Source organism: Bos grunniens, chromosome 18, assembly GCF_055505025.1.
Source record: "Bos grunniens cultivar Pamir isolate PY7600 chromosome 18, Bosgru_T2T1.0, whole genome shotgun sequence".
In the NCBI taxonomy this organism is placed as follows: domain Eukaryota; kingdom Metazoa; phylum Chordata; class Mammalia; order Artiodactyla; family Bovidae; genus Bos; species Bos grunniens.
This window is the reverse complement of record NC_141182.1, coordinates 8,796,751-8,820,457: the sequence shown is the minus strand read 5'-3', so window position 1 is coordinate 8,820,457 and position 23,707 is coordinate 8,796,751. Positions and strand designations below refer to the sequence as shown.

At 45.0% G+C, this 23,707-nt stretch overlaps 1 protein-coding gene across 3 annotated transcripts in view; it reads right to left on the bottom strand.

Annotated features, from left to right (window-relative positions):
• Nucleotides 1-644: 644 nt before the first annotated feature.
• Nucleotides 645-23,707, bottom strand: part of HSD17B2 (hydroxysteroid 17-beta dehydrogenase 2) — a 92,202-nt gene continuing 69,139 nt past the window's right edge. For 2 of the 3 annotated variants that reach the window (XM_086350070.1, XM_086350073.1), the window contains 3 exons: nt 21,813-21,998; nt 7,003-7,140; nt 645-1,098 (listed from right to left, as the gene is read on the bottom strand). In XM_086350070.1, coding sequence (XP_086206196.1) covers nt 737-1,098; nt 7,003-7,140; nt 21,813-21,998 — 686 coding nt within the window. In that variant the 3' untranslated portion in view covers nt 645-736. The remainder of the gene's footprint in view (nt 1,099-7,002; nt 7,141-21,812; nt 21,999-23,707) is intronic. The other variant, XM_086350071.1, reaches the window with a different exon arrangement.

Sequence of the window (23,707 nt, the reverse complement as noted above, 5' to 3'; positions counted from 1 at the left end):
TCTTTCTGGACCAGGGATCAAAACCTATGTCCTCTGCAATGGCAGGTGGATTCCCAACCACTGGACCATCAAGGAAGCCCCTCAAACCCACTGTATTTTAATTGAAATCACCCACCTGGTCTTAGGACTTAATGAAGTTCAGGTGCTTTATGTCTCATTGCAGAAGAGTGATAGGTAAAAAGTAGATTTATTGAGAAAGATATACACTCCACAGACCGAGTGTGGGCCATCTCAAAAGGCTTGGAGAGCAGCCCTGAAATACGGGGCAGTCCGTTTTTATGGGCTGGGTGATTTGATAAGCTAACAGGTGAGTGCGAGGGTCACTCCAACTGTTCCGGGGAAGGGGTAAGGATTTTCAGGAACTGGAGCACTGCCCGCTTTCTGGCCTTTTATGGTCAGCTTCAGAACTGTCCTGGCACCTGTGAGTGTGGCATTTAGGTAACACATTGTGATGAGCGTCTGATGAGGCTCGATCCACTGGAAGTTGAATCTTCCAGCAACATGGGTCTAGTTGGTTCTAACCAGTTTTTTGTTTTTTGTTTTTTTTTTTGTCATATGCTCAATGCCACTATCATGCTTTTAAAAGTTGTGCCCTGCCCCCTTCCCTCCTGTCTCCCTATTCAACCAACAGAATTCACAGGGGCTGCAAGGTAGGAAACCGCAACTTTAATGAGAAGCTTGAGATTTCTTTTTATTCCAAGACGCTTAACATTTCCCACTGAGTTGCCTACATAGCCTACATAGCCTCATTCTCCCAGTTAGATGTGCTTAACACTCTGGGCATCTTCTTACTGTAGGTATGTATTTTTCTGCTAAGATAATCAAATATGCCAGTAGGGCTGACGGAAGCAAAACAGAGCCACGGATAAGACAATTTCCCCGGCGCATAAAATGCAAAGGGGCTCTGAGCAGAGATGGCGTGCCGAACGTCCAGGAGCACTGGGGAGATGTCTGGATCAGTGGAGGTTTTCATTAAGTTGAGAAAACTACGTTCGCTAAGGATATAGTCCTGGCCGTAGTCCTCTTGCACTTCAGGGGAAAGGTTGTCCAGGACAGTCCTCTCCAGCTTCTCCCACATTTGACTCGTGCCTGAGATGTCTGAGATACAAGAAAAAAAAAAAAGAGAGCGGCTCAGATGCTGGGAAGGCCAGAACAGGCATGTCCTACCCCTAACTGGGAAAAGGGCTCTTGTAAATTGGCTTCTGTCAGGAAGGACATTCCCAAATGCCTTTTAAAGTAAGTGCTTTGCTTTTTTATTTTTTAAAGATTTTTGGATGTGAGTCATTTTTAAAGTCTCTACTGAATTTGATACAGTATTGTTTCTGTTGTTGATGTTCTGGTTGTTTTTTTTTTTTTTTTTTTGGTCAGAGAGGCATGTGGAATCTTAGCTCCCCAACCAGGGATTGAACCCACAGCCCCTGCATTGGAAGGTGAAGTCTTAAAGGGAAATCCTAAAGTATGTGCTTTATAATGGCAATTCTATTCTTTTAAACAGGCATGCAGAACAGGGCACAGAAGACTAGGTTTCCACAAACTGAACAGCTCATGTAACCAGCAGCCAGACCAAGAAAAGGAAAAACCAGCCAAGGCTCCTTTCCCAGGAGCAACTGTTCCAATAAACAGAATAGAGTTTTGCCTGACTTTAGACACATGCACGCACAGGTACATGTATTGCGTAGTCAATAGCTTTCCATTCTGTAAACATGCCGTAAATTATTGATCTGTTATACTATGATGGCCCCTGGGGTTGTTTTCAATTTGAGGCTCTTACAAATAGTGTTGCCATAAACATTCTAGTACATATCTTTTCATGACTATTAAATACAATATAAAATATAATGTATATATTATCTATGTCCATGTGCCAAGTCACCTCAGTTGTGTCCGACTCTTTGCAACCCTATGGACTGCGGCCTGCCAGGCCCCTCAGTCCACTTTTAAAAATATAGCAGTAATGCCTGCGTATAAAGTTAAATATATGACATTGGGAATTCCCTGGTAGCCTAGTGGTTGGAATTCCGGGTTTCTACTGCCATTGCCCAGGTTAAATCCTTGGTCAGGGAAGGTCCCAAAAGCCTTGCAGCCAAAAAATAAAAAAAAGTTAAAAAATAAAAAATCTTGAACATGATTTTATCTATTTAATAAATATAACTTTCATTTTAAACAACACATTAAAATTTAACACATAATGATTAAATATATAACCATAATTTAATATAGAAGTAAATTCTTGCTGATTATAGAAAATTTAACAATATCTATGTGCTGTGCTGTGCTTAGCAGCTCAGTCATGTCCAGCTCTTTGTGACCCCATGGGGAATAGCCCACCAAGCTCCTCTGTCCATGGAATTCTCCAGGCAAGAATACTAGAGTGGGTTGTCATGCCCTCCTCCAGGGCATGATCCTTCCCAACCCAGGATCGAACCCATGTCTCCCTCATTACAGGCCGACTCTTTACCATCTGAACCACCAGGGAAGCCCAAGAATACTGGGGTGGGTAACCTACCCCTTCCTGACCCAGGAATCAAACCTGGGTCTTCTGCATTGCAGACGGGTTCTTTACCAGCTTAGCTACCAGGAAAGCCCAATAATATCTATATTTTACTTTAAAATATAGTAGCAATGTCTGCTTATTGTATAAATAATGAATAATAAGGAGATGCATATTTTTAAAAAATTACTCTCCTCTGAGGTCACTCACAGTTTTGTGTCATTTTACAGTCCCTCCTACTTCATAAACATATACATGTATGTTTGACTTCAGCTTAATTTCATTTCATTTGTGTTTTCACAAACAAAACACAGAAAGGATCATACTAAATGAAAACACATATGGTATGTATTTTTTGTTTGTTTGCAGGTTTTGTTTTTGGTTTGCTTGCTTAGTAATAAATCACAGACCTGCCTCCTGGTCAATGGCTCGAGGTTTAAACCAGAGCTGCAGAATTTCCCACCGAGCAGTTTTTAGTCACCACTTCTCAATCAAAGGACGAGCCAGTCGTTCCTAGATTTCCCCATTTCAGGCAGTGCTGCCTTCAACAACCTTGCACGATATATCCTTTTGTTTTTCACCCTTTACTTCTTTAGGCTACTGTCCCCAAAGGGTGACGATCCAGTCAAAAAACAGGTATATTTTGAATTTTAATAGCTACTGCCAGATTACTTTCCAGAAAGGTTGTAGCGACCCACACTCCCTCCTGCAAAGTGTGTGATTGCACAGGGATTGCTGTGGGGGTGAATCTTGTTTGCCAGCCTGGGTGACTCCTGGATATCAGAACAGTGAGGAAGCCCAAATGGGGTTTCCATCGCTCATTTCTTTTCATGAAGGCATGACACCCTGACACCCATACTTAAAGAAATGATTACCCTGACAGTTACCACTCTGGGGGCTTCTTTGACTTGGAAAACATGTTTGCATGAACTATGGTTCCTCCAGCTGCTTCTTCCCTAGTCTGCTCTCACAGACTAGGGGGTTTCTTTTCCTCTCCACTTCCTCCCTCACTGAACATCTCATGGACATTCTAATCACTCTTGCACCTGCCCTACCCACAATCCCCAAAGCTATGTTTATTGATGACAAAGCCACCAGCCTTTGATCAAACTTCATCGTCCTCTTCTGACATACTGTTGTCCATCCCCTGCCATTTTGAGGCCATGCACAATAGAACAGTTAAGATGACCTGGTTCCAAATCCAAACACTAGCTCATCTCAGCTCTGTGGCTTGAGAAATCCCTTAACTCCTCTGAGCCTCAGTTTTCTACCTATGAAATGGGACTATTGTGATGCCTGCCTCGTGTATGCTCAGTCGCTCAGTCATGTCACATCTTTGTGACCCCCGTGGACTGTAGCCCACCAGGCTCTTCCATCCATGGGATCTCCCAGGCAAGAATACTGGAGTGGGTTGTCATTTCCTTTTCCAGGGGATCACATAAAATCTTAAAATGTGCTTGGAGTGCAAAATGTTCTAGCTATTTTTATTGCAAGGGACCCCAAAAATCTGATGTCTCCTTGAATGTCTTCAGAAATTCTGTGTCCCTAAAGATTCCTTTTCTCATCTCCCAATTCAAATGTCAAACATAAGTCCTCAGCCCTCTACCATCTGGCCTCTTGCCTTTAGAGAGCCCAGCAAATATCAGCTTTATTTTTCATTTTACTTATTGTTTTTGGCCCCACTGTGTGGCATGTGCGGTGGGATCTTCCTTGTGATCAGAGATTGAACCCCATCCCCCTCAGTGGAAGCATGGAGTCCCAATCACTGGACTGCCAGTGTGAAGTGAAGGGAAAGTTGCTCAGTCGTGTCCAACTCTTTGAGACTCCATGGACTATAGAGTCCATGGAATTCTCCAGGCCAGAATACTGGAGTTGGTAGCCTTTCCCTCTACAGAGGATTTTCCCAACCCAGGAACTGAACCCAGATCTCCCACATTGCAGATGGATTCTTTACAAGCTGAGCCATGAGGGAAGCCCAGTAATACTGGAGTGGGTAGCCTATCCCTTCTTGAACGGATCTTCCTGACCCAGAAATGAAACCAGAGTCTCCTGCATTGCAGGTGGACTCTGAGCTATCAGGAAAGCCCACTGGGCCACCAGGGAAGTCCCCAAATGTCAGCTTTAAATTGAGAGCAGCTTAGTTTATGATATAAAAGGACCAGGCACTAGACCAAGAGATCTGAGTTTTAATCCCCACCACTGTGGTGTCATAGACGTCCATGCTGGAATATCTGCTACCCACCCTATAGCGGTGTCCTCGCCTGGTGAATGATGTCAAATAAACCTACCCCTCAAGGCTGTGATGTAAATTCAGACATATACAGACAGGATGGGAGTAAAATTGGAATGATAATTAAGGGAACAATTTACAATTATCCAGTAAAGTTAAAGACAATGAAAATCTATGACCCAGTCATCCCATTCCTGGGTATGTGTCATAGGAAAAATCACACACACACACACACACACACACACACACATACACCACAGTACATGTGCCAGGAGCTCCACAGAATTGTTCACAATTGTCCAAAGAAGAAAGAAAGAAAGAAGAAAAAGTCGTGTCTGACTCTTTGCAACCCCATGAACTGTAGTCTGCCAGGCTACTCTGTCCATGGAATTGTCCAGTCCAGAATACTGGAGTGGGCAGACATTCCCTTCTCCAGGGGATCTTTTCAACCCAGGGATCGAACTCAGATCTCCTGCATTACAGCCAGATTCTTTACCATCTGAGCCACCAGGGAAGTCTAAAGCAACCCAAATATCCCATTGATGGTAGAAAAATTTGTGGCATATTCACAGAATATGACACAGCAACAAAAATGGATGAACTACAGCTATGCACAGCACAGAAGAATTGTGAAAACATAATATTTTGAGGAAAAAAACAGACACAAAAGATTACATACATGTTGATTCCCTTCAAAGCTCAAAAACTAATAAAGGCAAACTATTGTTTGAGGATGCATGCATGCATGGAACACTGTCAAGAACAGCAAATAAACAATTGTTAGAGAAAGTACAGGAGGTTAAATGTTGCAAGGAGGAGAGAGCCAAAAGCGGAGAGGACCATATGGGGGCTTCTGGGAGCTGGAAATGTTTTGTTTTTTTGATCTGGATGTTAAGTGCGTGAGTTTCTATCAATCTACTAAACTGTGTATATGCGATATATTTCTCAATTTAAAAAATAAGATCAACAGCATCAAGAAGGAATGTATGGAAAATGGCTAGTGCCTGATAAGAGCAGCTGCCCCCAAATGCTAGCAATGACAATTTCACTGGGTCCTTGAAACAATCACTTAATTGCAGGGCTGCTGTCTGGTCCATACTGCATCCTACATCTGTGTTAGAAGTTTACGTGGGCTGTGACACCAAGCCCTCAATGCCCCTGCCAGTTCATCATTCTCCCCTTTTCCATTAGCTGTCAGGCAGCTTTCCTCGCTCTGTCTCTCAGGCTGTCACATTTGGCATCGTCTCCGACCCACCCTCCTTCTCCAACTCCCCTCAACTCTTCTCCCCACCCAGAGAGTCCCCAAGCTGAAAACCCCTCCCCAGACTTCACCTCCCCTCCATTCCTAGAGTTCTGGTCCCACCTCTCAACCCGGATGGGCCACGTGTGTTTCCCCAGGTTTCCATCCCAGATGAACCCTTTCACCATCTCCTGGCTCCTCCTGGACAGCTCTGCGAGACTCCTGGCTGCCACATACCTCAAGACAAAGTTCTGCTTTTCTTTTTGATTTACATCTGGTGCGTTTGAGTTAATATTCAAACCTCTAGGGTTTGTTCTTTAGCATGTTAGGCCTCCCTCTCCCAGTGTGTGGTTTTTTATTAGACATGCTCTTTTATATCTTTGCTTAAATCAGCAATTAAATGTTTGATGGCCCAGAACTAAGGACTGAGCCATGGGGGGTCATTTGCCTCTCCCTAGAGTCCAGAAATTCAGCAAGTGGAGAAGAAAGGACAGCCATCTCCTCCCGGGGTAGAAGGAGGCAGATCATATCCATATCCTCCAGAGGGGACGAGGTGGTGTTTGAAAAAATACATGACATCAATATAATTCGTTGGTGTGAGGAGGCAGGGGAACAACTATACATTGCAAAGCTGGGCACTTGGTCATCAGTGCTTGAAAGAGGGGCTTCCCAGGTGGCGCTAGTGGTAAAGAACCCACCTGCCAATGCAGGAGAAGTAAGAGATGGGGGTTCGATCCCTGGGTCAGGAAGATTTTCAGAGGAGGGCATGGCAACCCACTCCAGTATGCTTGCCTGCGGAATCCCATGGACAGAGGGGCCTAGCGGGCTGCAGTCCCCAGGGTCGCAAAGAGTCGGACACGACTGAAGCGACTGAGCACACATACACGCTTAAGAAAGGCCCGCCCATCCCAACCCCATTTTTGTCCACCGCTGACGGGTTTGATTTGACCTCTGTCAGAACAGAACCTCTGTCAGAACAGAACCTCTGTCAGAATCTCTTCCAGAATGAACACTTTGGGGCTCTTGGGCTCAGACACCTACTTGTTTTGAAGCCTCCGGGCTGGATGACAGAGACTTTAACTCCCCATTTGGACAGCTCTTGTCGCAGGATTGATGAAAACATGATCAGAGCTGCCTTGGATGAGCCATAGGCTGCCATCTTCTGCATTGGAACCCCTCCTAGGGAACAACAAGAGGAAAAAAAAAAAATCGGGTCTGAGGTTTTTATTTGTTCATCCACTAAGTTTTTAGATGGCACCTACTTCATGCCAGGAGCTGGAATCAGCAATGACTAAGGCAGACAAAGGAAGACAAGGGCCCCCGGTATCCAGGTGAGCATGTGTTCCTGGTCACACTGCTGTCTGGCTTCCTTTGCTTCTGCTTTCCACGGCTGTTCCATCACAGCTGGTCCAATGACAAACCAAGTGTAAGGCTCAGTCTCTCCCAGCAATTAAGCTCAGGTAATAAAGAGCATCTGCCCAACCTCTGACCTTCCGGTTTGGCCGACCTACATTCTGAGGTCCTGGGTGGACATATGTTGGGGGAAGGAGGGGCAGAATGGGCACTGTTCACTCCATTACTGTACTTGTACTTGGGCTTAACACGTTGCCACAAGGAGTAACAGACACCACAGGGAACTGTGAAACATCTCTGTAAGAGGGTATGACCCGTCAGAATGGCTATCATCAAAAAGACTCTAAGTAATAAATGCTGCAGAGAGAGTTTGGAGAACAGGGAACCCAATTACTGTGGACAGTGACTGCAGCCATGAAATGAAAAGATGCTTGCTCCTGGGAAGAAAATTGCAGCCCAGTAAAACTGGGGGGCAGGGAACACAGGCATTGAAGAGATACCTAGAAGAGCTAATATCAATTAGCATTATTCTTCTTACATGATTATTAAAGCTCTGGTCTAGGATTTCCCTGATGATCCAGCTGTTAAGACCCCACGTGTCCAATGCAGAGGGTTCAGGTTTGACCCCTGGTGGGGAACCTAAGATCTCACAGGCGAGGCAGTGCAGCCAAAAAAAAATTTTTTTTTTAAATAAATCTTTGGTCTGGCTCACATAACTTCCTTTTGGGAAACACTCTCCCTTACCCCTCTGTCTTTGCAGGAAGGCTGCAAAGTCAGGGGTACTGTCATCATTAAGAGAGGTCGACTGGCCAATCATGATCTTGCATCCCCTGGCCATGGAGACTGGGCTGGGGCTGTGCATGTGACTTCAACTGAGCAGAGTCCTGATATAGATTGTGGAAGGGAAATAGCTTTATCATTTATTCCTGGATATCTACATGTGATAATGGTGAAACGTCAGAACTCCCGGGGCCGTTTTGGTCACCACCTCACAGAAGGTAAGCAAAAGAAAGTGGTGACAAGCAAGTTCAGAAAGCTAGAGGTGGAGGGTTGTGGACTGAAACGGAGATGGAGCTGGGGGAAGAGTTATGATCACCCTGAAGCTTGTTTGCAACTGTCAGTGAGCTCGTAAACTCCCACTTCCTTCTTTAAGTTCCTTTGAGGTTTGGCCCTGTCACTTAAAAGAAAGAGTCCTGAAGCTTAACTAATGCAATTTCAATATAGAATCTGGCATCAAATGTTAAACTCTGATTCCTGCTTGTCACGTATTTAAGCTGCTTCTTATTGAAGTGATTAAGAGTTCAAAATCCAGTTCCTTCCTTTGACCCGTGAGAAGGGCAAAAGCAAAGAAGCAAAAGCAACTTGTTCAAACTTTCAACCCAGTTTGGACAGTTAGCCTTGTCATTTCTTCACGGTTTTTAGAGATGAGGTGTGCATGGCCAGCTGGAAGGCAGGTTAACAGAGGGCAGCAGTTAAGGGCTGGCTTCTGGAGCCAACTGCACCTGTGTTCAAAGCCAGTTAAAGTTAGGAAAACCAGGTCATGTTGATGCACCTTCTGATCTATAAATTAAGAGTAAGGATAATACGTGTGTTACAGGATGGTTGTGAAAGCTGAGTGAGTGGTACAGAACAGGCTCCTAATAGACCTTCCTGTTACTTGCCCAGGCACTGGGTTGTTTAAAAGCTCCCCCGGGTGATTCCAGCGGTCAGATCTGGTTGTTAAACGCTTCTCAAGAACGTCTCTGAGTGTTTTCCATGTGTCTCTGCCTTCTGGACGTGTAAATGTTAATCCAGCCTGGGACCTGGGAAAACTGAGGTTTATGTTTTGGTTGTAGAAGTTGTGACTCAGAAGTTGGATAGTGACCTGGCATTGCTGTCTTATCTTTGATCTAAGTCTCAGAGACGTGGCTGGGGCAGGGGGAGGGCAGGGGTAAGGTATGTTGTGTTTCAAGAGTCTGAAATTAAATCTAAGGCTATGCCGAAAGAAAGTGTTTCTTGTTTATATGTTTGGTTTTGATGGATCTTGTGCTGTATGTGCCTTGGTCAAAATATATTTCCCTTAAATTATGTTGACTGAAAGCATATCTCAGAAGGTTGCATTCTGTATGATTCCATTTATATTACATTCTTGAAATAAAATTATACAGATGGAGAATAGATTCGTGGTCACCAGAAGTTGGGGTGAGGGTGTGGATGTGGTCCTGAAAGGGATAGCTCAGGGGATCCTTTTGCTGAAACATTCTGTATTTTGATTGTGTTGGTGGTTTTAGAAAGCTATGCATATGATGAAACTGCACAGAATTACACACACACACACATAAATGGATGCAGATAAAACTGGTGAGGTCTGAATAAGCTCTGTGCATGGTACTGATGGTTTTGATGTCACACTATAATTACACAAAATGTTATCTTTAGGGAAGACTGAGTGAAGGGCCAACAGGACTTCCCTGTACATTTCCTTGCAGCTTCCTGAGAATCTATACTTATTTCCAAATAAAAAATGTTTAAAGGCATACTCTCTTTAAGACATTTTAGGGCTAGAGAATTGCCTAGCTGCCATGCAGGTCTTTGGATGTACCAAGATCATAGGGTCTCTTAACATCTTGGTAAATAAAACTAAAAATTTAGGTTTTTTTTTTTTTTTTAAGCTTGTCATGGGACGCCCCTGGATTTCCCTGGTGGCTCATTGGTAAAGAATCCACCTGCCAATGTAGGAGATGTGGGTTCGATCCCTGGGTTGGGAAGATCTCCTGGAGAAGGAAATGCAACCCGCTGCAGTATTCTTGCCTGGAGAATCCCACGGACAGAGGAGCCTGGCAGGCTACAATCCATGGGGTTGCAAAAGAGTTAGACATGACTTAGCGACTAAATAACAAAAAATAGGAGGCCCCCAAATCAAGGTCTGGCTAATCTGAAACATAAAAGATGAGCCCCCTAAGCACACCAGAGTGTGAAACATTTCTGCTGAGGCTGCAAGCGAATTTAAAGTGACAGTGTACTTGTCAGTCACTCCATCCCACACGCACCTCCATCACAGATTAGGCTAATGCAAAAGCAAAACTTTGCCCTTAGAGGGATACTTGCTCAGGAGATATTAAAATTGAATGCTGGGGTTCCTGTAAGTCAATTCTAAGTAGCCAGCGCTGGTAAACTGCCCAGAATATGGGGTGACCTGTTATTAAGCAACTTAATGGAACACCCAGGCAACAATGGGACTTGTTTTAACCATCTGCATACAAACCTATGGACTATTTTGCTGCTGCGGTGGTTGCTTAGTTGCTAAGTCATGTCTAACGTTTTGCAACCCCATGGACCTTAGCCCACCAGGCTCCTCTGTCTATGGGATCTCCCAGGCAAGAATACTGGAGTGGGTTGCCCCTTCCTCCTTCAGGGGATCTTCCCAACCCAGGGATCAAACCCTCATCTCCTGCATCGGCAGGCGGAATCTCTACCACTGAGCCAGCAGGGAAGCCCCAGGGACTCTTTCCATCCTTCACAACTGCAAACCATCTATCTCCCCTTGGTGGAGCCACCATGAATGCAGCATCCCACCCCCTTCTAAATCTACCAGTCTCCCCTACCCAGTCTTTCTGCCTCGGGGAACTACTCAGTGACTCTGTTGTCTGGCAAGAACAAACTCAGCATTCACATTTGTCATCAGTCTAGGGTTCCTTGTCTTGGACTTCATGGTGTAGAGGGAACCTTGAAGTTACAATCCTACAGTTTACAGAACTGTGAGGCCTTCCCCCGACCCACCCCCCACCATCCCCTAAGGTGGGGCTCAGTCCTAGTCTTTGCCTGACTCATTTGGTGCTGGACAAGCAACAGGTTAGTAACCTTTCAGTTCTAGCAGTCAAGTGCTCTTAGGGTCCTCTGAGGAAGCACAGGGCCTCAAAGGCTCCTCATACGCACAAGGACCCATACCTACCAGACCATCTTTTTCCTGACCAAAAGCTAACACACGGCTTTCCAAGTGGATGTCCTGTAACACAGGGCGGAATACCTGCAACTTTTCAGCCCGAAGCTGTATAGGTAGGGTGTGATATTTTGATTTATGATAAATATGTATTTGGTCATGGTCGTTGTTTCTGGCACTGGGCTTCTAAAGCCCCGGGAGTTTCCTAAGGCAGCGGTCCCCGGCCTTTTTGGCACCAGGGACTGATATCACGAAAGACGATTTTTCCACAGACAGGAGGTGGGGGGTGGGGATGATTTCAGGATGATTCAAGCACATACATTTATTATGCACTTTATTTCTGATCTAACCCTGCCACTAATCTGACAGGAGGTACTAGTCTCAGGGCTGGATGTTGGGAACCCCTGCCCTAAGGGACAGGAGCTGCAAAGGTTAAAGGAGACTTTTGTCACGTTAATGAGGCAACCAACAAAACCCTCTCCTAAGGATGGGGCTGGTTGCCACTGGATTCAACCTTGTGATTAGAGGGTTGGAACTTTCAGTTTTACCCCCACCTCCATCTCCAGTGAGGGGAGAGGGGAGATTGAGATCAATCATCAACGGCTAATGATGTAGTCAATCACATGCTCTAACGAAGCCTCACGAAAGCCCCAAAGGAGGGCGTTGGGAGAGCTTCCAGGTCAGTGACCGCACAGAGATTGGCTTTCAGAGAGCATGGAAACATCTCACCCTTTCCCCATGCCTTGCCCTGTGTAGCTCTTCATCTGGCTCTTGATCTATATCCTTTAATATCCTTTGTAATAAACCAGTAATCCAGTGAGTTGAGCTGCTCTAGCAAATTAATCAATCCCAGCAACAGAGTAGTTGGTACCTCTCTTCTACAGCCCATCGATCAGAAGCACAGACGATAACCTGGGCTTGTGACCAGCATCCACTGTTTGTTTGCCCCCGTGTTTGCCTGATATGTCCTTGTTTGGTAGTCTGGAAGAGTGAGAATTTAGAGTAAAAGACCTAGGTACCAACCCTCATTCCATTGCTTACCAGCTGGATGATCCTGGACTACAATGTGCTTAATCTAAAAGGAATTAGTCTCTGCATCTTGCAGATAGATGTTAGAATTGAATCCAAAGTGGGGATGGGCGGGTGGTTGGGGGGACAGTCCTATAGGACTGAGCCCTCAACCAGCGGGACCTGATGCTCTATCCAGGTAGAAAGCGTCAGAATTGAGTTGCATTGTAGGCACCCTGCTGGTATCCGAGCATTGCTTGTTGGTGTCTGGGAAACTCTTCTCTGCGATTTGGGACCAGGCGCAGGACACATTTATAGGGGTACCAGGGTCCCATATCCACAGCAGCTTTCTCATTCTCTAATATCTTCCCAAGACAGTACTCTCATGACCTTGTCTTGGGAGAAAGCAGTGAGGGTTCCTAGCTGGTTTCTGCTTCCTCCAAAGTCAAGTGAGTCATTTCAAGTAACAAAGTCCAGGGAATTCCCTGGCAGTCCAGGGGTTAGGGCTTCTCTGCTGAGGGCCAGGGTTAAATCCCTGGTCAGGGATCTAAGAATCCCCACCTCCATCACCCTGCCCCAAAAAAGGAACAAAGTTCATTACTATATTGCACCTTTCCAACTCAAGAACACAGACCAGGGCTTCCATGGTGGTCCCATGGTTAAGATCGCATGCTTCCACTGCAGGGGACAAGGGTTTGATCCCCTCGTTGGGGAAGTTCTGCATGCTACGAAGTGCAGCCAAAAGGAAAAAAAAAAAAAAAAGAACACAGACCAACCCAGGAGAGGTAGGTTTGCTTACCTCATTTAGGTATGGATAACAGAAATTTGAGATTAATAGCATCTCCCCAGTCCCTGGGGATTTAACAAACTGTTCAGTAACAAAGAAATATCTAAGACCTTGTTCAAAGTGTGATTGAGAAGCAGCGGCAGCAGCTGGGAGTCTATTAGAAGTACAAGCCCTCGGGTCCCACTCCAGACCCACTGAATCAGAAATTCTGGGGGTGAGAGCAGGATTTTTTTCTTACTGTGATAAAACACACAAAATGTAAAATTCACCATCTAACCCTTTTAAGGTGTACAATGCAGTGGCTTTTAGTATGTTTACAATATTGCACAACCAACAGCACTATTTGGTTCTGTATTTTCAATGCCCCAAAAGGACACCCCATGACCATTAAGAAGTCACCTCTCACACCTTTTCCCTCCAGGCCCTGAGAACCACTAACCTGCTTTCTGTCTCTATGGGACTGCCTGTGTTGGACATTCCACATGAATAGGACTGTCCCAAGATGTGGCCTTTTGCGGCTGGCCTCTGTCACTTAGCACGATCTTCTCAAGGTTCACCCTTCAGTGGATCAGCACTTTGCTCCTTTTTGTGGATTAATAATATTCCACTGTGTGGACAGACCACGTTACGTTCATCAGTTCATCAGTTGATGGACATTTGGATTGTTTCCATCTCTAGCTATTGTAAATAATGATGCTATGAAGACCTGTGTACAAGTTTTTGTTTGAACACCTGTTTTCTGTTCTCTCAAGTATGCACTTAGGAGTAAAATTGCTGAGTCATACTGTAACTCTATGTTTCATTTATTGCTGCTGCTGCTAAGTTGCTTCAGTTGTGTGAAGCACGACTGTACGACCCCATAGACGGCAGCCCACCAGGCTCCCCAGTCTCTGGGATTCTCCAGGTAAGAACACTGGAATGGGTTGCCATTTCCTTCTCCAATTTAATTTATTGAGGAACTGCCAAATGTTTTCCACAGAGGGTGTACCATGTTACATTCCCACCAGCAATTCAGGAGCATTCCACTTCCTCCATATCCTGGCAGATCAAGTGTTGTTTTCTGATTTTTCATGACATCACCCTAGTGGGTATGAAATATTACCTCATTTAAGTTTTGGCTTCCTGTCATTGTTTTTAAGTAGCCCTCTTGCTGATATTAATGCATCCAAAGTTTAAAAAAATTGTCCAGGGACCAGTAGCATTCACTTAGGAACTAGTTACGAAATACAGACTCTTAGGCCCTCTCAGACCAATTCGGTCAAATCCTTCATTTTAACAGGGCCGCCCGATGCAAAGAGCAGACTCATTGGGAAAGACCCTGATGCTGAGAAAAATTAAAAGCAAAAGGAGAAGAGGGCAACAGAGGATGAGATGGTTGGATGGCATCACCGACTCAATGGACATGAGTTTGAGCAAACTCGCGGAAATAGTGAAGGAGAGGGGAGCCTGGCGTGCTGCAGTCCATGGGGTCACAGAGAGCCAGACACGACTGAGCGACTGAACAACACCAACTAGGCGATCACCGTACACAGCGTTTGAGAAGCACTGACGTAGGCGACAGCCGTAAACTGCTGACACTTCCTCATCATTGCTTAAACACACTGGAGTTAGGGTCTGTGGTTTTTCTGTTTGTTTTGGGGGTTATTTTGCCCCCCATTTTTGCCTGGTATCCTTGTTTGGTAGTCTGGAAGAGTGAGAGGAACACAGAATTTGGAGTCAAAAAACAGACCTGGGTACCAACCCTGACTCCACTGCTTACCAGCTGGATGATTCTGGGCTAGAGTGTTCTTGATCCAAAAGGAATTAGTCTCTGCATCCTGTAGATGGATGATTCTGGGCTAGAGCGTTCTTGATCTAAAAGGAATTAGTCTGTGCATCCTGTAGATGTTAGAAATGAATGACTTGAAGTATGTAAGTATCTAATTAAACTCAGCACGAAGATGTTCACTCCATCTTGCTCTCCCCTCTCCCCCATTGTCCTGTGCTTGCTCTGGCTAGTTTTGAGGAAGTAGATCTCATCTTTGGCTTCTTCTCACATTACTGAGCAACTGAGACTGGCTGAATGATTTGCCAGATGGTTCCCTTAAGGCAGCTAGTTCAACAAGGGGGGAAAAAAAAAATCCAGGCATGATCCCATAGTCAATTTCTACCGACTAGGGCTTCCCTGGTGGCTCAGTCAGTAAAGAATCTGCCTGCAGGACAGGAGACATGGGGTTCAATTCCTGGGTTGGAAGATCTGCTGGAGAAGGAAATGGCAACCCACTTCAGTATCCTCGCCTGGGAAGCCCCATGGACAGAGTTGCTTGGCGGGTTACAGTCCCTAGGGTCACAAGAGTTGGACATGACTTAGTGACCAAACCACCACATGGACTAAGTCAAACTGAACTCAAGGTTGGATCTGCCTGTAATTTGTAGACTTGTAAGACTCTCTGTGAGGCCAAGGACCCTGGTGCAAAGTTTTTCACACGTTTTTAAACAGCTTGATGTGATGGGTGTCAACTACAAATCGGCACTTGCCAAGATCGCTGCGAACGACTGAAGAACAAGGGCATTCACCATCTGCCTCAATGGAGACTGAACCCTGCACTGTTGCAACCGTTGACCTTTAACACCCGCTGAGGGAGTTCAGGGTGGAGTAAGGCACTCTGTGCCCCTGATGGCATGGGTCTTTAGATAGATGTTTTAGGAACAGATTTTATAACCTCAACCTTTGCATCTCCTCATATCTAGAAAAGCAATAAATCCCTTCATGGTGACATCAGATCCTCTCGACTAGCAGAAACCTTTTTGTAAATGAATGCTTAACGGTATTGAACTCCCCCCTTCACCAAAATCTTATATATTGGCCTTCCCCTACTACCTCTTTTGGAGCAGTCTCTAAGAACTATCCGAGCTGCTGCCTTCCGGGCTGCAGTCCTCATTTTGCCGGCAATAAAGCTCAACTCGCACCTCTCAAGGTGTGCATCTTTTTAGTCGACTTGGGCAATCATCACTATCTCTCAGTAGAGAGATCCCTGTTACTAGAGTGCCTTCTGCAACTGTGCTAAGTGCTCAGAACCCACAGTGCATTTAGCTCTATGGTTGAGACCAGAAGTTCTCAACTGGGGGTGCTTCTGCACCCCACCCCCACCCCCAGTGGCCACGTGGTAATATCTGAGGGTTTCTCAGCGCTGTGGGTGGGTACTACTTACATCTAGTGAACCAAGAACACATGTTGCTAAACATCCTGCGGTGCATCAGACAGCCCCCCACAGAAAGAATTAGCCTCCCCACATTATCAATAATGTGGAGGCTGGAAATGCTGCCTTCGACTCAGGTGCTGTGCCACCCTGTCATGACAGGAGATGAAAGGGACCCATAGACAAGTGGGGTGGCCTGCCCTCAGATCACCCAGCTAGTAATACAAGAGCACAGTTCAGAGCACAACCAGCTCAAAATCCCTGAGGCCTGAGTCGTTTTGATAAGGTTTGCTTTTAGCTGTTCTCACTCAAGTACAGCTTGCAACATAACACAGGTATTTGCTTTGCAATTTCTTAAGAGGACAGCTGGCCAGAAAAGACTTTCAGGCCTCTCAATCATAAAGATTTTTCACCTGCCCTTTGTCCCATCAATCAGTCATCTCTCCCTTCCTTCAATCCTTGGTTAAATATTTATCAAACTGCCTTGCCAAGATTTAGGTTAAAGAGCTATCCTATTCTGTGGGAGGGATGAGAAACGAACTTACTTACAGGGCAGGGGTAAATGTCCTCCCGGGTAGGTTGTGGTCAAATCTGGAAGTCGTGACCTACTGGGCTTATCCGCCCAGGAGCTATCGTGTGTGATAGGAAGCGGCAGAATGAAATGCCAGGTAGTGTCACAGTCAGGCGTGCTGATGCCAGCAGTGGGCAAGATGAAAAGCCACAGGGGCACACAGAGCCAGCCTCTTCATGGTGGACGGCCTTTGAGTCTCTTACTCTACTACACGCCAGGTTCAAGGCTGATGCTTAAATCCATGTCATTTCATTCCATCTCACCATGGCCCTAAGAAGGAACAATCATTTTTATCCCCTTTGTAAAATGCACGAGCTGCAGCTCAGATTCAGGACTTTGTCCTGGGTCACTCCACTGTCAGCAGGAAAGACAGGATCAAAACCTATGCAGTTTATCCCCACTCAGCTTCCTGGCTTTCTCTCCTTTTTGAAACCTGATTCTATCTATATAGCTACATGCTGCCTCACTTGTTCTTTCTGTTTCTTGTTGCTTTCTTTGGAGAGGAGGAGATGTAGGAGGGAAGGGTGTATTCGTAATGCAATCGACTCTTGTGTGCATCTCCTGGAGAAGTCTTTAAAGAAGCAATGTTTCTGCCCTGCCCCAATCCTGGAACTTCCTGTCTACTGACTGTCTTTACACCTGGATATGGGGGCGAGGCTAAAGCTTGCAGATTAATAGGCAGAGGAACATGGTAGAGGTGATCCTTTGGGAAAAGTCTCTGACATGATGTTAACACAAGATCCCACCTGAATCAGTGGGAGAGGCAGTGACTTGGTGCATCAGAACATGGGGCCAAAGTTCAATTCCAGTTCTAGCTGCAGGGCTGGTTATATAACTGTTATGAAACTTGATTTTCACAACTGCAAAAGGAGGATACTAATACTTTGCGGGGTTGTTGGGATCATATATCTGATGGCATCCCCAAAATGTCTAAAACCCAATAGATGTTTGTTTAATTGCTAAGTCATGTCTGACTCTGACCCCATGGACTACAGCCTGCCAAGTTCCTCTGTCCATGGCATTTTCCAGGCAAGAATGCTGGAGTAGGTTGCCATTTCCTTCTCCATAATGCCTAATGGATGCTTCCTAATAATTATTAACATCTGTTAGATGTCTACTATATGCCACGCACCACTCTAAGTACTTTAACATCAGTTCTATTGGTCACAACTATCCATCTTCCAACCACTCTTTGACTCTGACCCTCTTGCCTCCCTCTTATAAGGATTCTTGTAACCACATCAGACCCACCTAGATAACTCAGGATGATCTCTGCCTTTCAGATCCTTAACTCAATCATACCTACAAAGTCCCTTTTGCCAGGTAAGGTCACATAATTCAGGTTCAGGGAATCATGGCATGGATATATTTGAGAGATCATTATTCTCTACCAGACCAGTTGTCTATTCACAGTATCGTGAGACACTGTCTTTGGGGTTACTTGCTATGCAGCTTTGAATAAATGGAACAGAGTTATCAGTTCCAGCTTAGCTCCTCCTGGCTGATGCAAACTTCCATGATAAATCTACATGATATTCTTGTCATGCAGAGGGTGGCCAAGGTGCCAAGCTCAAGACAACCTGAAGGGTCAGGGCAGCCAGGAGCTCCCGGGAGAACTTTGGAGAACACTTATTAGTGACTGGCTCTCTCTCTCTCTCTTCATACCTCCATCTTCAAAATGAGAAAAAGACCAGCATGTACTTCCATATAAGTACATTTTCCAAAATTACTATTGCATTAGCTTTGCCAAGAGACTCATCGTCAAGCTGTCATCATCTTGGATGTTAATTTCTGTGGGTTAGTAGTAGGCTGTATAGTGTCTTTTACACACCCCGTGACTTTTCTGATTCTCGTGTTACAGTCTAGCTTCTTTTCTCCTTGCTTAAAATCTTTTCCATTGTTCTGCAAAACACTCATCAGCAAAGTGCAAGGAATTCTGCTGAATTCCTCTGCTCCTCATCGATAAGGTAAACTGTATGTATGGTTTAAGATCTTTGGCTCCTGTCTTCTTACAAACGCCTGCGCTGTCAAGGACATATGCTTCCTGTCTGCCCTGATTTCGTGCTATTGTTCTAACAACTTTATAAAATACCCTGGGTGACTTCTGAGTCCTGTAAATGAACCCAATGCTGGATTTTCCCTGAAACATAAGGATTTGGAGCTGGGTGTGATGAAGGAAGACTCCACGCTTCCTGGTGGATGGAGTGAGAGGCTCCGGTGAGTGACTGGCTAAGAGCAAAGGAGAGAAAGGCACAGGGATAAACAAACCAAAGAAAGCTCAAAGCTCTGAAACCCGAAGACCAGGAGATGAACAGAAAGAAGTTAAGAGAGCAAACTTTTGAGTTGCTAGTAGCAAGTTTAGCTTCAAACATGTTGACTTGATGATGATGGTAAAATAATGGAATGGAAATAATTAAGGCTAGGTGTAAAGGTTTTGCATGTCTAGTGGTGAGAATAGGAGTGAGATGTGTGATTTAATACTCAAAAATTTTCCTCTAATGGAAACATGTGATAAGTGAAATTGTTAGCTGCTCAGTCATGTCTGACTCTTTGCAACCCCAAGGACTTTATCCCACCAGTCTCCTCTGTCCCATGGAATTCTCCAGGCAAGAATACTGGAGTGGGTTGCTATTCCCTTCTCCAGGGGATCTTTCCAATCCAAGAGTCAAACCAGGGTCTCCTGCATTGCAGACATATTATTTACTGCCTGAGCCACCAGGGAAACCCAAACATTTGACAAGTCAGTTCAAAGTCTTGGCTTAAGGACTTCCCTGGTGGTCTAGAGGTTATGACTCTGTGCTTCCAATGCAGGGTGTGCAGGTTTGATCTCTGGCCAGGGAACTAAGACCCTACATGCCATGTGGCATGGCCATTTTTTTTTTTTTTTTTAAGGCTTAGAAAAGTTTTAGAGGCCAAGTTGAAGATGTATGAATGGACATCCTCATAGTATAAATTCATCACTTGTCTATTCATTCATCCATTTTTCCATTCCTTTGCACCCTTGCATTTTTCCATTTATTAATTGAGCTTTTACTTCCTGCCAGACACTGGGCCCATAACAGATAGTGTGCATATTAGTGAAATGTAAAATAAAATCTTATGAACGAATGAGCAGCTCAAAGTTGAGAACAGAGGAAGAGAAAAACTTCCTTGTCACTGTGTCAGGCAAAAGGCAATGATAGGTCATTTCAGTAAATACTTGTTGAATGAATGAGGCAAAGGAGCATGTGAGACTTCTAGAAGTACCAGACTGAGAAAATTGAAGTTTTTGCAGAGGTCAAAAATGTAAAGGCTAAATTCAGAAGAAAGATAAGGGTGAAGTACTGCCAATGTGTTTTCTCAGGATTGGTTTGCTTTAGCAAAAAAATTGGAAATATTTTGGGGTTCTCATAAAAGTTAAAATACAACACTCATTGCTCTTAACCAACTTAGACCTCTCTCTCTCCATCCTTTCCCCTCCTCCCTCCCTCTTTTCCTTCCTTCTTTCCTTCCTTCCTTGCAACCAGCAGTGTTAATGTTGAAAGTGTTAGTTACTCAGTCATGTCCAACTCTGCGACCCCATGGACTGTAGCCTGCCAGGCTCCTCTGTCCATGGAATTCTCCAGGCAAGAATACTGGAGCGGGTTGCCATTCCCTTCTCCTGGGGATCTTCCTGACCCAGGGATTGTGCCTGGGTCTCCCGCATTGCAGGCAGATTCTTTACTGTCTGAGCCACCAGGGAAAGTAGCAATGTTAGCAACACACTCAAATAGCTGTAAAATTCAAGGAAGTTGCTAAGTTAGAGCCAGGGAAGAAAATATCAGGGACAATATTAATTGTCTAAAAAATACAAAAAAAAAAAAAAACCTTCCCCCTTGAAACGTAAAGAAACCCAAATCAGATGAACAAATAGATGGACTTTTATTTAAAAAAAAAAATCTTACTCAGAGCCAACTGAGCCAACAGTGAAGATTGGCATTCCTCTACGCAAAGACAGGATCCTGGAGTTTAGAGCCCATCCTCTAGGCTTCCCACTTACCCACACAGTGACTTCCCCCAACAACCCCCTGGACACCACTCAAAGCCTACTAAGGTTCTGAGGAACCCCAGTTTGTAGGTTTATCATATATGGCCTTTACTATGCTGAGGTAGGTTCCTACTATGCCCATGTTTTGAAGAATTTTAATCACAAATCGGTGCTGAATTTTGTCAAAGTCTTTTTCTGCATCTATTGAGATTATCACATGGTTTTTATCTTTCAATTTGTTAATATGGTGTATCACATTGATTGATTTGCATATATTGAGGAATCTTTGCATCCCTGGGATAAACCCAACTTGATCATGGGGAATGAGCTTTTTGATGTGTTGCTGAAATCTGTTTGCTAAAATTTTGTTTAAGATTTTTGCATCTATGTTCATAAGTGATATTGGCCTGTAGTTTTCTTTTTTTGTGTTGTCTTTGTCTGGTTTTGGTATCAAGAACCCCAGTTTGGAAATATCTATTCTAGGAGAAAGAATTTGACATCACCTGCATGAGCATTTTTTTATGGAAGGGAGATGTTAAACCCTTGACTTGTTAGCTATCTGCCCTTTGAAATGGAGAGAGATGAGCCATCAAATGTCACACCCTGTCCCAACTATCTTGAGATTGCAAAACAGTGAGAATAATGTTATGGAAAATGCCAGTTGTTAGCCAACAGAGATACGGATCACTGACAGTGCCAAAAGAGTGAAGACATGTGCCTACTCATTGTCCAAGGAAGGACAGAGGGTGCAGACGCTGGGAGGCTGGAAAACACAGGTCCTCTGTCACGCTGATGTGAACTGTATGCAGGGATTCCTGGCCAAATCTAGGAAGCTTGTGCATTAGCAGTCATGCTGTGAGGATATGTGAGAACCCTAAATCCCCAATAATGGGCAAACACAGGATTTGACTAATCTTCACCCAGCCCTCCATGAGAGTCTTGTTTTCTTGTTCAGCCCACAAAGAATGCTACGAGCTGCATCTTGCAGGACTGGCACCCACAACCTTGTGGGGGAAAGGCAAGCTCACCTGCCATGCTGCTGATATTCACCAGCCTCCCCTTGGATTTTCTAAGAAGAGGCAGAAACACCTTCGTGACTTCCACAGCCCCGAAGAAGTTCACGGCCATGCATCGTTTGTATTCGGTCATGGGAATGAGTTCCCCATCGGTTGGTAAGCCAAGGACTCCGGCGTTGTTGATCACAGCCCACAGTCCTGAGGACAGAAAGGAACAACTCTGAGATCGGGCAATACCAAGAGAGTGGGATGATTTTTAATCCTTCAAGCTCCTAAGTCAAAAGGACCCATTTGAGACTTGAGATCTGGGCAAGAGATCACTTCAACTCTCACACCTTTGTCTTGGGACTTCCCTGGAGGCCCAGTGGTTGAGACCTCACCTTCCAATGCAAGGTGGGTGTGGGTTCAATCCTTTCTTAGGGAACTAAGATCCCACATGCCTCATGGCCCAAGCCAAAACATAAAACAGAAGCAATACTGTATCAAATTCAATTAAGAGTTTAAATATGGCCCACATTTAAAAAAAAAAAAAAAAGTCTTGAAAAGGAAAAAACCTTACTCTCCTTGAATACTTTTGAAAGATTAAGAAATGGTTTTATGGAGGTATATTCTTTTGCCTCAAAGTTTATTCCAAATCTGCCTCGTGTTTCTCCCTCAAAGGAGTATGTGGAGACAGAATGATGTCTCTAGGACATGCAGATTTAAGACAACGTGTCTTACATGCAGTGCAACAAAATAAGATTCTGTCTTCCCTTTGACTGGAAAAGTTCCCCTAGTACAAGGAAACAGGAAAACTAGAGCAGAAATGCCAAGAGCTAAGAAGACTGCAGAGTCCTTGAGCTCTGCTCCCTTCCCCAGCCAGCCTGATCCCCTGACTGACCGGAATCACAAGGAGAGCTTGTTCACTCACAGGTGCCTAGGATCCAGCTCCAGAGAAACTGATTGGGGATGTCTGGGGTGTGAGGCCTGACAATGTGCATCTCTAGCAAGTTCCCAGGTGATGCTGACACTACAGGCCTGGACCTCACTTGGAGAACCACTGTCCACAACTGGTGATTTTTCAGCCTTGACTGCACATTAAAATCATCTGGGGAGCTTTTTAAAACCCTGACACCCAGGCCATACCGCAGCCAATTAGAGCAGCAGCTGTGGGGTAGTAAAGAAAGAGGATCTCGGCATTAGCCATTTTTTAAATTCCCTACATAGATGATTCCAGTGTACAACCAAGCTTCGGAGTCATTGCCCTAAATGGCAGAAGAGTGGTAATACAGAAGCTCCACGTGCTTTGTGGGGAGGAGGGTGTGGAGCACAAGTGAGTCACCTAGGAGGAACAGAGGCGACAGGATCTGGGGCATGTTCAGCTAGATAGACCTGAAGCAGATTCTCTGAGTTCCCTGAGCCACTGCAGGGTTCAGACCAATGGTTCTCAAGGTGTGGTCCAGACCAGCAGCAGTAATTGGGAACTTGTTAGACATGCAAATACTGGAGCCCCATCTCAGACCTGCTGGCTCAGACACTGACGATCAGAAATTACTGTTGAAGCTCAGCATTGTGACATGACGTGCCCAAGTGTGAGATGCACGCCCACATGTGAGAACCCCTGGGATATAGAGGAGCAGAATGAGCCTCCATGCTCGGAGAGGCACAGAAACGGCAGTCGACACCAGCCCTAACTTCAAAGAGGCAAGTAGCAGCCAACCTGCATGAGGACTGGACAGAGTCTCAGCAGAGTCCAGCACGAAGCACTGGCCATCAAAGATGTAATGGCCCGTCCCTAGGAATTTAGGATGCCACCCTGGGGAAATGAGAGAAAGCTCCAAACGACTGACATGGTTTTTGCCACATGGCTCAAGATAGAAATTGAGTTGACTTATAGAAAATCAAGTTACATTTCTTGCACAGCTGAG